At 38.1% G+C, this 13940-nt stretch overlaps 1 protein-coding gene across 4 annotated transcripts in view; it reads right to left on the bottom strand.

The window, feature by feature from the left end:
• garnl3 (GTPase activating Rap/RanGAP domain like 3) overlaps positions 1–13940 on the bottom strand; it is a 95882-nt gene that overhangs the window by 60831 nt on the left and 21111 nt on the right. For all 4 annotated transcript variants that reach the window (XM_067438667.1, XM_067438665.1, XM_067438668.1 and 1 more), the window contains exon 2: positions 7930–7999. In XM_067438667.1, coding sequence (XP_067294768.1) covers positions 7930–7999 — 70 coding nt within the window. The remainder of the gene's footprint in view (positions 1–7929; positions 8000–13940) is intronic.

Below are 13940 nucleotides of genomic sequence, written 5' to 3'. Positions count from 1 at the left end.
CCTTCAGGGTGGTGCCATGGCGAGTCTGGAGTCTCGGGAGGCCATGGCGGGTCTAGAGTCTCGGGGGGCCATGGTGGGTCTAGAGTCTCGGGGGGCCATGGCAGGTCTAGAGTCTCGGGAGGCCATGGCGGGTCTAGAGTCTTGGGGGGCTTGGCCCTGGCTGATCTCCCACCCCTCTGTTCCCCACCCTCTGACCTATAGCCCCCCCCCCAAAATAATTGTTTGCTAAATTTAGGGGACTGTCTGGTGGGCCCGTGGGTGGCTGGATTGGGACGTTCGTTGACCTCATCCGTGCCGGGAGGTGGCGGTTCTGTGAAAGGCTGTACATGGTCTACAACATTGCTTAGATAGGTGGTTTCCCATCAGATCATTGCTCAAAACATAACACTGCCTCCACTGGCCTCCGTGTGTCATGGTGCCATGTGTTCCCCAGATAAGTGTACAAACATCTGGCCATCCACGTGTTGAAAAAGAAAACGTGATTCATCAGACCAGGCCACCTTCTTCCATTGCTCCGTGGTCCAGTTCTGATGCTCACGTGTCCACTGTTGGTAGCCTGGATGCCAGCCAAACTTAGCCCCGCCCACAACATTTTTAGGTCGGGCAGTTCGGTCTGGCATTGCTCCATAGAGGTGTAATTATCTCCGGACAGAAACTGTTCGGACCAATGAAATCATCAGGGAGGGCTTTAGACGATGACGGACAGATGATAAACAGTAACGTAATCATGCACGTCATCAAAGGGGCTTAGATTATATTTGTTTGAATCCTAAACGGAGAGCTTGCTTGTGTATGCATTCACCGTCATTTCTCTAAGAAATGATGATCATGTTGGGTAAGTACTCTGTGTATCATTACTTTCTTTTATTTTTTTACAACACCGGCAAAGATCGTTTATTCCAGCCTGATACCAGCGCGCGTGACAGGGTTGTCAAGTTTTTACAACAAAACCCGCCAACTACTAGCCCTAAACAATAGCTTCTCGGGGGGGGGGGGGGGGGGGGGTTCTCCGGGGCAAAAATGGTGTTTGGGGGTAAAATGTGTGTTATTTTGGCAAGGTTGCCTACTAAAATTCGCACTCATGGGTCTATATATCCCATAATAGTCGCTTCAACCCGCAGACATAGAAAAACATCCGCAGGAAAAAAACGCGGACTTGGCAACACAGTGCAGTTGAGCTCTGTTGACGTTGCTTCGTTGCTCTGATTGGTTGTAGCTCTATCCAATTGATGTCTTTCCTGGTTCGGTTGAAACGCGCCCCATAATCACAGGAGCAGTTTCAGACTCATATTCTGATTAGAATTGAGTGTGACCACGTCATGCTACACTGTTGCATTCGGCAGTCGAAAGGTGTCAGCATGGGCACCCAGACTGGTCTGCGGTTATGCAGCCCCATACACAACAAACTGTGATGCACTGTGTATTCTGACACCTTTCTATTAGAACTAGCATTACCTTCTTGAGCAATTTGATCTACAGTTCATCTGTTTGATCAGACCACACGGGCCAAACCTTGAGCTCCCCATGTGCATCAATGAGCCTTGACCCTGTACCACTTTTGATAGATACTGACCACTGCAGACCAGGAACACCCCACAAGAGCTGCAGTTTTGGAGATACTCTGTCCCAGTCACAATTTGGCCCTTGCCAAATTCGCTTAAATCCTTTACTCTTGCTAATTTTTCCTGCCTCTAACACATCAACTTTAAGGATAAAATGTTCACTTGCTGCCTAATATATCCCACCTACTAACAGGTATTGTGATGAAGAGATAATCAATGTTATTCACTTCACCTTTCAGTGGTCGTATGTTTTATGCCTAACATAACATATCAGCTTAAATGACCAGTAGAGACAATGAAAATGCAACAATTTTTATTCCTTTTCAAACTAATTATAATTACAGTCTGTGGGAAAATCCTAAATAAAATAGTAATTTATCAATAATATCCATTTCTGATAAGGTCAGACAGATTTATAAAGTTCACTGAAACAGCTGTAAGAATAACTGCAGTCAAATAAATAAAAATTCTCACTAATGTTTTAATGCATAAAAGTTATAAAAATAATGGTCATTGACTGAGAGAGAGAAATTGAATGAGGAACATTGAAGCACTGAAGAGCACATCCAGCAATGTGTCTGAATAGAGAAAAGGTGATGTAATGAAAGAGGGGCATTGAAGCATAGTTATGCGTCACTCCATATTGAAGCATAGTTATGCGGCACTCTATATCAGATTTCTGTTCCTCAAGATTTCTGTTGGCATTATAAAGGTTCTTTAACCTTTATATAAGGACACATCTTCAACCTGTATGCACCACCTGTGTAGTGCAGTGTAGGTCAGCTGTGTTCTCTCCATCCTTTATGTTATCTTCTTTCACAGACTCATGAGTAAGTACTGTTATAGACTTCAGTCATACTGCTATGATGATGACAAAGCATTTTCATTTGCTCTCTTTGAAACATCCTATTTCCTGCTCTTTCATGTGCTGATTACAGGTGACCAGGTGCGATGCAACAAGATTCTTTCATGTTAATCCCAGTTTTTTAACAATCAACGTACAGTACATTAAACATTAGACATAGACAATAGATTGTTTGTGGAAGTTTTACAGTATTAATTGCGGATCGATTGTGGATATTTGCAAAATGCTGTTAGAAAAAAACAAAAAAACATGCATATTGCGGGAAACGGGGCCGCAGCCAAAGCATATAACAATTCCTTCCAGTTCCAATAATCAGATATGACCAAATTGCCCTCACAAATATTTAATATTATAAATGTTGCTGTCCTTCACTCCATTACACTCAACTCTCATTGTTGTTAAGATGTAAAAAAATAATAAAAAAATACTGTTTTAAAATGATAGTGATGGTCAATTAAATTGTAGAACGGTGGGCTGTTCACAGATGCTGAACACTTATTTTAACAGTAAAAGAGTGAGGTAATAAATAGCTATTTCATTGTTTTACTGTATAAATGTTAAATGACTGACAATATGACTGATAATCTCTAGTTATGCAAACTATTTTATGCTATATTCACTTTTTTGTAAAATCCCACTGTTTTGAATTGAACATAGACTATACAGTAGTAGTACAATTTATGTAATTATTTTAATGTAATTTGTAATTTAATGTTTAAGACAAGAAAACTTTGCATAGTGGGTATACTAAGAGTGGTGAGCATATTTTAATATAAAAATGTATAAATAAAAATTAATATTACACTTGTGACATTTGTCTCCCACGCCGATGTTCACGATGGTTACAGCCTTAGTATCTGCTTGGTATCTCGTATGTTAAATAAGTAGTCAACCTTTGACATCGCAGTCCATGCATTCAAATATGTATACTTCCCTAATAAAAAAGTTTGAGAAAAGAATTATATCAAATGAGTAGTATGTCAGAAGTCAACATGGCTGATGCATTTCATCCAGATTGAATTCATACTACACATGTTACATATTAACGATGGAGAAGTCATCAAATGCAGCACATATTCTGATTTCCAACAAAATATTGCACTGGCTGTTGATCTGCGATCAGGTCTAATGTTATGGTTGAGTTTGCTGTTATTATAGGTTGCAGAGTTTCTAGATAATGTCTAGCCAATTCTAGAAATGGTTGGAAGGCATGTAATAGCGCTTAAAACATCAGTCATGTTTACATTAGACCATCGTAATGAGAGGATGGACCACTTCAGAAGCTTTTAACTTAAAACCCTCATAGACACACGCACATTACATACTTCAGCCCTTACATACACACTTTGCACTTATAGTTCATAACATCCCCTATAAGAAGATCCCCAGAGCTAATGCACTTTACATAAACCGACTGAAACGTACAGCGAGCCATGCACGTAGAAACTACATCTAAAACACTGCAACGACTGAGACAAATCAAACACACAATTACTTGTTACATTTAACAAATATGCTTTAAAGGCTTTATGCCTAGTAATAAACCTTCCCCCAAAAGAGCAGAAAAGACCTCAAGTTACCAGGGCTAGCACCAGATAAGACTTTGTTTATGGCTTGAAAGAACGGGAGAAAAGGGAGACCCAGAGCCCTTAAACGACTTTCATTTATGGAAGGAAAAAAAAAACGGTTCTATGAACATGCACCCCAGGACATTGTGTGTATTTATATAACTGTCTTTTAAAGTGTCTCTTGTATGGTATTTTGTTTTATGCATATCTTATGAGCAATGTAATGAATGTGTCGTGTTTCCGATCAAATGAATGCTCGTTTCACTTCCTCATACGAGGCCGTGTGTGTTTGTTGTATTAAACGGAGTATAAACTGGCACAAACCAAGTTTAATCATGCTTGAAACAAAAAGCCATACAATCTGTTGGGAAATCCCAACTATCCCATTGGTCAAAGCAGACCTTAAAGAGAGATGCACAGATCTGCCTCTCTCTCTTTCTTGACTGACGACCAACATGTCACCTCAGCAGTCTCTCAGCCGGTCTCCAAGCAGGCCAGGCTGGGAGACCTACACACACATCAAGCCATGTGCGTGTGTGGAACCCGATCCGACCAAACGGTCGCTCTTCAAACTGCTCAGGTCAATGCAAGTAACATAAGATATACTAAATAGCTGTTTAGTTAGTCAAAGCTGTGAACGCCTTTGTTGAAATAAAGGGTCTTGCAGTCATAAAGGATGGTTCTCCCAGGTGTTTTCATTGCTTCTGTTCTGACATGGTTCTTCAGCCACTTTAACTACATATTACCCATGTATGTTTTTTGTTTTGTTTGTATACGTTTCTGTTTAGCTTAGTTGTGATTTAGTTAATATTGTGTACAATACACATCTGGTTCTGACTCCCTGCCTGCAAACAAATTGTAACTTAAATTATAAATGTTCTAAATGCAAAGGAAAAATCATTTTTCTGTGGCTATGAAAAATACCCTTTTCTTAGAATTAATTAATAATCAATAATCAATAATGTTTACAGGATTATTTGTTTGATTGTAATGTCAATATAGCTACATCAATTTTTTCTAATTAACTGATTAAAATATGCATAATCATAATGATTAATGATTAATCACAAGTTACAAATTATTATTAAAGGGTTACTTCAGCAATTAGCATATGGCAGTAGAAACCCTGGAGTATATTCAAATGATTGTGCTTTCCCCCCCCCTCCCCCCCTCATATCCCCCTGAGACAAGAGATTTATGCATTTTATTTCTGTAAAAATTCCTCCCATGACACAAATATTGTCAATTTGCGCCATCGGAGGAATTGTTGGCCAGACTACAGCCAGCAGAGGGAGCCATTTCCGAATGTTTTCAACTTGCGCGCGTGGGGGGATCCCACTCACAGCACTCGTAGCTGCAGCCTCAGGCATTCATGTTTAAACGATGCGGCCAGCAGAGCAAAGTAAGTCTTTCAACTTCTCAAACTAATTCCTATGAAAGTTAAGATTTCAAAGGCATAAACTGAAAACGTGCAAGACTGAACATGCGCTGTGAATCTATGCCGCGGATGCGTTTACCTCAGCTCTCATCAGGAGCTCATCCATGACTGTCAATGTGACTCCAGCTGCGTTTTGGGCTGTGAGACTCCCTCAGCGGCTAAATCACATATTGAACATACACGTTCAGTTTTTAATTGTAATGTCTGTTCTCTAACTGAACTGATTTTATGAAAATGAATGCGGTCGCGGTGGGAAAGTGATCGTAATCTAGTAGCGATGGCTTTGGGAGTGGCCGTATAGGGCAGCGAAGTATTCTGGGAATTGTTGTCTTTCATCCCCATGAGCCAAAAATAGAAAGTCTAGAAAGCACTAAATTAAAAAATAATTTCACATTTCAACTACATTAATGACCCAGTTTAAATACAGATTCATCTTCCAAGTGCTGAAGTACTCCTTTAATATTTCCCCTTTGAGCTAATTCACTACAACAATAAGACACATTTCTTTGGTTCTCAGGTTGGAGCCTATGAAAATTATAGTCTCAAAATATGTCCCTATAATGATGCTCTGATCATAATTCAGACAATCAAGAGTCTGTATCTAATCTGTATGTAAGGCTATCCTACCCTGTGTATGTTTGCACAGTATAATTGTATAATAATGTGATCAAGGCGGTCAATACTGATATTTTCTTCTTATGATGATTAAACTATTAAATGCACAACACAAACATGCAAGTGTAAAAGTAAAATGGTGTAAAAATGATGAAAACCATAATAGAATCAATTAGCAGTATAATATAATAATTAATATAAAGGAAACAACACTGTCAGACAGATACATACATGCACCAACCAATGATTCCAACCAAAAATAAGAGACACACATTCAGGGATAATACATGTATTTAAGCACAGCAAACATTAGAAAAAAAGAGGAAAACAGTACAAGCATGTTTCCTAGTAACCTCAGCCTGGTTTAATTAGAGCAATGCAACAAATCAAAGCAAACAGAAATACACAAAATAAAAACAAAACAATCAAAAGGAAAAATAAAGACAGACAACATAACTAACAAGTTAATGTGGCTTGGATGCATTACATTTTTTAAATAAACTGGGTATTTCTTTTTTTAAATTTACAATGGATATAAGAAAGGGGTTATGTGCAATCAGATGGTCATTACCGCAAAATAAACCCCAACAGAGAGACCTGAAACATTACATTACATGGCTACTTACTAAATAAATAAACAGACATGAAATATTGATTTGAGTTTAAAGTATTTTATTATGTGAGAAGAAAGAGAGCATGGACTGTCCAGGATCGGCCTTTCCATGTTTATTTTTGTGGTAATGACTTTCTGAATAATTATGCAAATAATAAAAAAAACATATTCTGATTTGAGATGACAATTGGAGATGTAATATTTTACTGCCTTGTAGAAACTGTGAAGAAACAGAACACATTCACGGAGGGGTCAGTATTGACTGACCAAACCGAATCAAGTTTTACAGAGCGCAATGAAGGTACTCTTGTGTAACAGGAAATTACGAGAATAAATGATGAATTTTTATCTTCTACACAAGACAAAACAATTCTTACCAATATTAGTGTCATAACAACATGGTCCCACATGATACAGAGATAGGTTTTGTAATCTAATTTAAACCTGAAAATTAAATTTTGGGATTTTGAAAAATGTAAACAACAACAACAACACAAATATATTCTGAGAGTCATGTACATTTTTCAAAACTTTAAAAACAATTAAGTTATAATGCTTACAAACTATAAGGATAATGATAATTGTTATGATAATTTGTAATAAAAATACATGCATTTTCATTAGTGGTCTCAGACGTTTGGAAGCCACTGTATCTTTAAATACTTAAGAACAATGACACATGCAGTAACAAATGCCCTTCTCTCTCCTTTCCTCACACACATGTACTGTATATTCTCCATCTGTTGTGAATGATAATGGGTGTTTTTTTTTTTTTTGACATGTTCTATCTGACAAAGGTCACCCATTTCATTCTCCCCACAAACCTCTTGCATGTTTCACATAGGAAGTAGCATCTAGTGTGGTATTAAGCCACTTCCTCGATGCAACAACTATCTAGGAGAGACAGGCACCGCTAAAAATGTACACCCCACACCAAATACAGCAACACGTCACATGTTTGACCAGTCAAAACACTCTGAATCATATTAATGATGCTATACGTGTGGCTATTTAGCCTATTGCATAGCTCCTGTTATAGAGTGAGATTGTTTAATTGAACTTCATCTCAAGAACAATTTTATTACCAAGATGTACAAATCTCATTTGATATACAGACCAAACCAAACCACAGATATATAACAGAGTTAAATAAGAAATCAAGAATCTAAGTTCACAGCATTGCGCATGCAAAGACAAACATATTAGAAGAAAGGAGGAGGTGGAATATCTAAATATATAAAGAAGAGCTAAAATATGGCAGTCCTCACCAGTTCAACTGATCCATAGTGTTTCCGGCTGAACTCTCCTCTCCTGCACCCAAGATCCTCTGATGCTGAGCTGCAAAACAGAGCATATAACAATTCAGGTGTCATGATGTTTAACAGCAAACAATATGATCTTTTCATTTTCTTGGAAAGAATTGTTGAATGTGTGTACATTTTACGCTTATAAGACATCTTATTGTAAATGTAATTTTGGTAACACTTTAGTATGGGGAACACATATTCACTATTACCTATGACTTTTGCCTCTATGAACTCCTAATTTACTGCTTATTTATAGTTAGTAAGGTAATTTTTGTAGCATTTAAGTTTAGGTAGTGGGTAGGATAGGATTAAGGGATGTAGAATAAATTCATGCAGAATAAGGCATTAATATATGCTTTAATATATTAATATATTAGCTATAAGTACTAATAAATAGCCAATATCCTAGTAATATGCAGCTAAAAAGCAAAAACTTAATAGTTAATAACTGAACCTTAGCACAATTTCTTATCTGCTTTGCTATTTGACTGATCAAACATACTGAACATATAGAAACAGCATTTTAGTTTCAATACCAAAAACCTGCATTCTAAAAAGTAGAAGCCTCACCCACTGAAGTCTGACTCTTTTCCAGTGAGGTTGTTTCAGATTATTAGAGCGAGAGAACCACATGCTCAGAGACTCAGCTGACAAGCATCACACATCTTCCAAAAACCTTAAAAGGGTCATGAATTAAAAAAAATCAACTTTCCCTTGAGCTTTTGATATATAAAAGGTCACGGTAATATAAGAATATCCTCTAAGTTTCAGAGCTGAAAACGTCCTTGTAGGTCATAGAAAAGCTTTTATTGACACCAGGCCCAGCAAACGATCAATCTCAGAATAAGCCACACCTTGACGTCATTGCGTGGTGAAACACTGCCTCGACATAAGATGAACAACGACTGATTCTGTAGCCACACCCATGGCTCGTACCTGACATGACATGGGCCTATCTGGAGGTAAACCAGATTGAACTTCTAAGCAATAAACATACTGCATAAGATTCATTCGGATTCCATTATTATGAATGCATGGATAAACTTTATTTTTAATAAATATCCAGCTCATGTGGGGAAGACATTGCATGTTTGCTCCTTCATTTTACCATGGGTTCATTTATAAACGAGAGACTGGATTTGCAGACAGGATGAGATTCCAAGAATGAACGAAGAAACACATTTATGTAAGTAAAATGTTTTTATATATGACAGTATTGCATTGTTACAGATCGTTTGACATCTATTGTATGTACGTGTCTAAAGTTCTGAACATACCTTAGCATGCTGTCAAAGGCTGAAGAATACTTTATTTGTGGTGTTGTTGTTTCATTGCGATTCAGGATTAGACTTGGGGGCCAAGGCTCGCAAAGCCCAATGTCCTGGGGCTATGTTTTTTTCCAGACGGGCTACCAAATAGTATCTTAAAGGGTTACTTCAGTGATTAGCATATATGGCTTTGTATCAGTAGAAACCCTGGAGTATATCCGAATGATTTGACTCCTGCAGTGCTTTTGCTGTGTGACACTCCCTCAGCGGCTAAATCACATATTGAACAGACACGTTCTGTTTTTAATTGTAGTGTCTGTTCTCTAACTGAACTGATTTTATGAACATGAACACGGTTGCGGTGGGAAAATTAAAGTGATCCAGTCACAGTGACTCAGTAGCGTTGGCTTTGGGAGTGGCCTCGTAGGGCAGCGAAGCATTCTGGGAATTGTTGTGTTTCATCCCCATGAGACAAAAATACATTTTCTGTCTTTTTTTAGTCTAGAAAGCACCAAGTTAAAAAATAATTTCATATTTCTACTACATGAATGACCCAGTTTAAATACAGATTCATCTTCCTAGCACTGAAGTACCCCTTTTAATAGTGAAATAACATTCCTTTCTTGATGTGTGTTTTTCACTCTCTTAACATGACATTTGAAGGAAAAATACAATTGTGGAAGTTTTGATCACACTGTCTGCAGTGTACTTGCCGTGTGTGTGTGTGTGTGTGTGTGTGTGTGTGTGCACTGTTTGTGCTTATTCATTCCAATTCAACTCAGCAATTTATTCCAGTTGATGTTTTCCCACACGCTTTCAAAACAATTCACACATGCACTGACAAGGGAGCTGAAGCTCATTAAATATGCAAATCTTATCTAATCATAGCTGTGGGCGTTTACTTCCAAGTCTTCAGTGCGGCACACCCATAAAAGCCGAGGATGCAGGAGAGAGCCTCAAAACCAGGGTAGAAAAAAGCCTATTCCTTATTATGTTTTTGAATGTAAAAAACACGAAAATGTCATATGTTGACCTCAGACAACAGCATAAAAACAAAAAAGTCTCTTCATGACACATTTAAAGAGGATCTCTCTCATTGAAACCACTTCACAGGTAGTCCCTAAATGCACTAATGTGCCATTTCTGTGCCACTATTATCACCAAATAAAACAGCATTAGCAATGTCATTAAACAGGTTTTCCAAATTCCCCCTGCCAATAAGGAAGGCCCACTAGCACAAAACTATTAGTCTAGAAATCTAGACGCACCCTAGCCGCAGCAAATCTAATCTGCTGTGAGTATCGTCTAGCAACTCTCAATACACTTCTGAGCTGTAAAAACCAAACTCTGGTCAGGCCAATCACATCGCGTATAGAGTCGGTGGGCAGGGCTTAACATAGTGACGGCAGAGTTGTGCTTGCGTGCTACTAGTAAACACAGAAGCTGGTGAATGGCGGATTTCACCTTTCAAATCTTTCGAATCAGATTTGACCGCGACTCTGGAAGACTTGGAGTTAAGCTTTTCCCTGAGAAAAGAACAAAGAACCAGCACTGCTGGTAGTCCCTCGTGTCAGACGTAAGCGTAGAGGGGAGCGTGCTTTTGCGGTGGCAGGGCCTTGTCTGTGGAACACCATGCCTCTAGAGATCAGAACTGCTCCAAACCTCTTTATTTTTAAGTCCCTGTTCAAAACTTATCTGTTCTTATTATTTTACATCTGCTTCTTGATTTTATAATTAATCTTTGCTTAGTTGTTCTCTATGTGCTTATGTGTGTTTTGCTGCTTTTATTTTTATATGCTTGTTCTGTAAAGCACTTTGGTCTGTCTAGCGGCTGTTTAAATGTGCTTATAAATAAATGAACTTGAACTTGAACTTGAACGGCACTGAAGTCATTCTTAAAAAGGGAAGATGTGTCCGGAGTTTTGCCGACAGGATACAGCGAATGTTTAATCTATCAACGAGCTCCACTTTACACGTTGCTCTGGTTGGTTGTAGCGCTATCCTATTGCGTGTAGAGGAAGTTTGAAAGACAACCGTTTATCTCGCCCCTCGGATTGAGCCCTATCAATGGTGAGTTTCCAGACCAAACATCTTAATGTGGGTCTGGCTTGTCAGGCTACAGAACTATCACTATTGCCCTATCAAATCGATAAAGGTGCCCGACAAAAATACCAATCCCAGTGGAGGAGGGGTGGGACAAATACAACACCGACCAACCGCCACATTGAAAACAACAAGCATATAATGGAACAAATTATTTAAAACAAGTGCCAGAGCAAATACTTAACATTGTATTGGCATTTTATATAGAATCAATACAGAAACAAACTATCTGTGAAATTAGATATTTGTAACACTTCCTCAAAAAAAAACAAAAAAACGCTTGACTGCCAAAACGCTCTCAAGCACTCACAGCAAGGCGTTTTCAGAAGAGCGCCAAGCATTTTTAGCTGACTAAAAACACTCTGGTGGACGTAGGGCCTCACATTTTAAAAGTGTAATTTGGCAATTTCTCTCCCTCAAAAAAAAAAAAAAAAAAAAGTCAGCACGCAATGATTTTCACAGGAAAGGAGCCTTCGAATTGGGACAGCCTTCGTGACACAGTGATGTAATTGATTTTCGAATGTGCCCTTCAAAGGATGCAGCCTCTGAATTGGGATGCAGCTAAGGTATGCAGGGGAAGTACAAATCAAAATGACTGTCCTGATTTGGTCCATTAACCACTGTCTGCCACTGGCTGGACAAATACATAGCCCAACCCTAAAACTCATGCCACTGGTTAAGCCAGTGTTACAATGTCAGTCTGAGATGCTTGTAAACAAAACAAAAAAATACATATTAATAGCAACAGTATTTACTTTTTATAGGCAGCAACCCACAAATGCTTACTAATAGATCTCAATCTGAAATATGAAAAAGCCCCAAAAATACATTATTAATAATGCTGCTGTTTTAGCTAACTACTTGTGATTCTGGCTAATGCGGTGCTAATCCAATTGTTTTCTTTTTCATAATATTTGCTTTATCGAAGACAGCATCTCGTCTGACTGAGGTTTAAACAATTTATATGCTGAGCCACATGAACGCTTACATTTATTATAGCCATTTTACTTCAAGTGCAATGTAAATAGTGCATGTGAGCAAACACATTTCCTCTGTGCGAGAGCTATCATTATGTTTCCATTAGTGCAGAATGCCGCTATAATGTATTTACTAACAACCGAAAGAGATACTGCGCATGTCATGAATGCATAGTTATAATCCGGTGGAATCTGCAGACATTGTTTGCCTTTTTGAGCTGATTTGTATAGATTTAAATGTGTTTAACAACACTTATGTGTAGCTAAAAGTATTATGAAATTAAATTACACCAAAATATTTAATGAAATAAATATTAAATGGAACACTGAATTCTCCCTGCGGCCATGCATATATGCAATTTTAAAATCGCAAGTGCACATGCATTCTTTGATTATGTAGCTTCATAAGAAGTTTGCACATAGATTCCTCATTTTCTATGCACCTCTGCTATGCACTATGTAATGGCTCTCAGATGGGGGAAGGGAGACGGTTAATTGAAAGAGGGGAAAAATTAAATGAGATAAAAGGTCGACTTCAGAAATGGCCTCATAATCCTGTCAGAATGACCCACTGTTGAATTACAGTCAGTTACTAGAAGCATATCTTGACTTAGAGCATTTGAAGACAAATGCTAGTGATTCAGGAGAACAAGAAAAAGATAGGAGTGGCCATCATTAGATGTTCTACTGTGGCTCGGGGGCTGAAAGAAAACTGCTTTACTAAATTCAGAAACACTACCCTGGAGGACAAAACAATTAGCTAGGTACATAATTAACATCTTAAGATGCAGAACGTCTTATTGTTTCATTCACATCTTGCAAACAATCTTTTGAATGTTGCTCATGATTGAACAGTTCTTTTGACAAAAGATGAGATTATGTTTACAAAAAGAAACCCTAAGTGGTAGTGCACCGGCAGATAACCGTGATTATGATAATGATGACAGCAACAGCATGACATAATTAGCGTGTCCATTACCCCGAGAAACCAAATACGGTCAAGTTTGTTCACAATAGTCACTCCTTTTATGCAGCTGCAATAATAATTTTGTGATAATTATCTGGCAAGATATCATGTTTCCAATGATGCAGAGCTCAATGCATTTTCAGACCACGCATCTTTGATGTCTTGCCATATGACCAAAGAAAAGGTTACAATAAGTGAAGCCGACACAGACGAGCGTTTAACATCACAGTCATTAAAAACAAAATTGCCCTCTGAGCTCCAACTTTCTTATTATGCGCCAACACTGCTGTAGAAAAAGCAACGACATTGTTAAAACAGATTAATATAATTAAGCCCAGACCAACTGCAGCAAAAGTTCAGGGAACTAGCCATTTGAATATACGTGATGAATCTGGATAACAGATACTCACATATAGGCTATTTGAGAGAGAAAAAAGTCACTTATTTTAACTGAAAGATGAACACATTGCAGATAGGCCTAAACAACTTAAAGTGTTTGTTTTTTTCATAGGATTTGTGGTGATAATTCAGTAGCAGGCTAGCTGAAATATGTCTACAAAAAAATAGTCTACAGTTATAGTATATGATATGGAGTGTTCGAAGTGGCTATGTGTAGTATTGTTGTGTTGACATATGATCTGTGTCAATCTTTGCCAG

This window comes from Pseudorasbora parva, chromosome 3, assembly GCF_024679245.1.
Source record: "Pseudorasbora parva isolate DD20220531a chromosome 3, ASM2467924v1, whole genome shotgun sequence".
In the NCBI taxonomy this organism is placed as follows: Eukaryota; Metazoa; Chordata; class Actinopteri; order Cypriniformes; family Gobionidae; genus Pseudorasbora; species Pseudorasbora parva.
The sequence above is the reverse complement of the archived record's forward strand: the minus strand, read 5'-3'. Positions and strand labels throughout refer to the sequence as shown.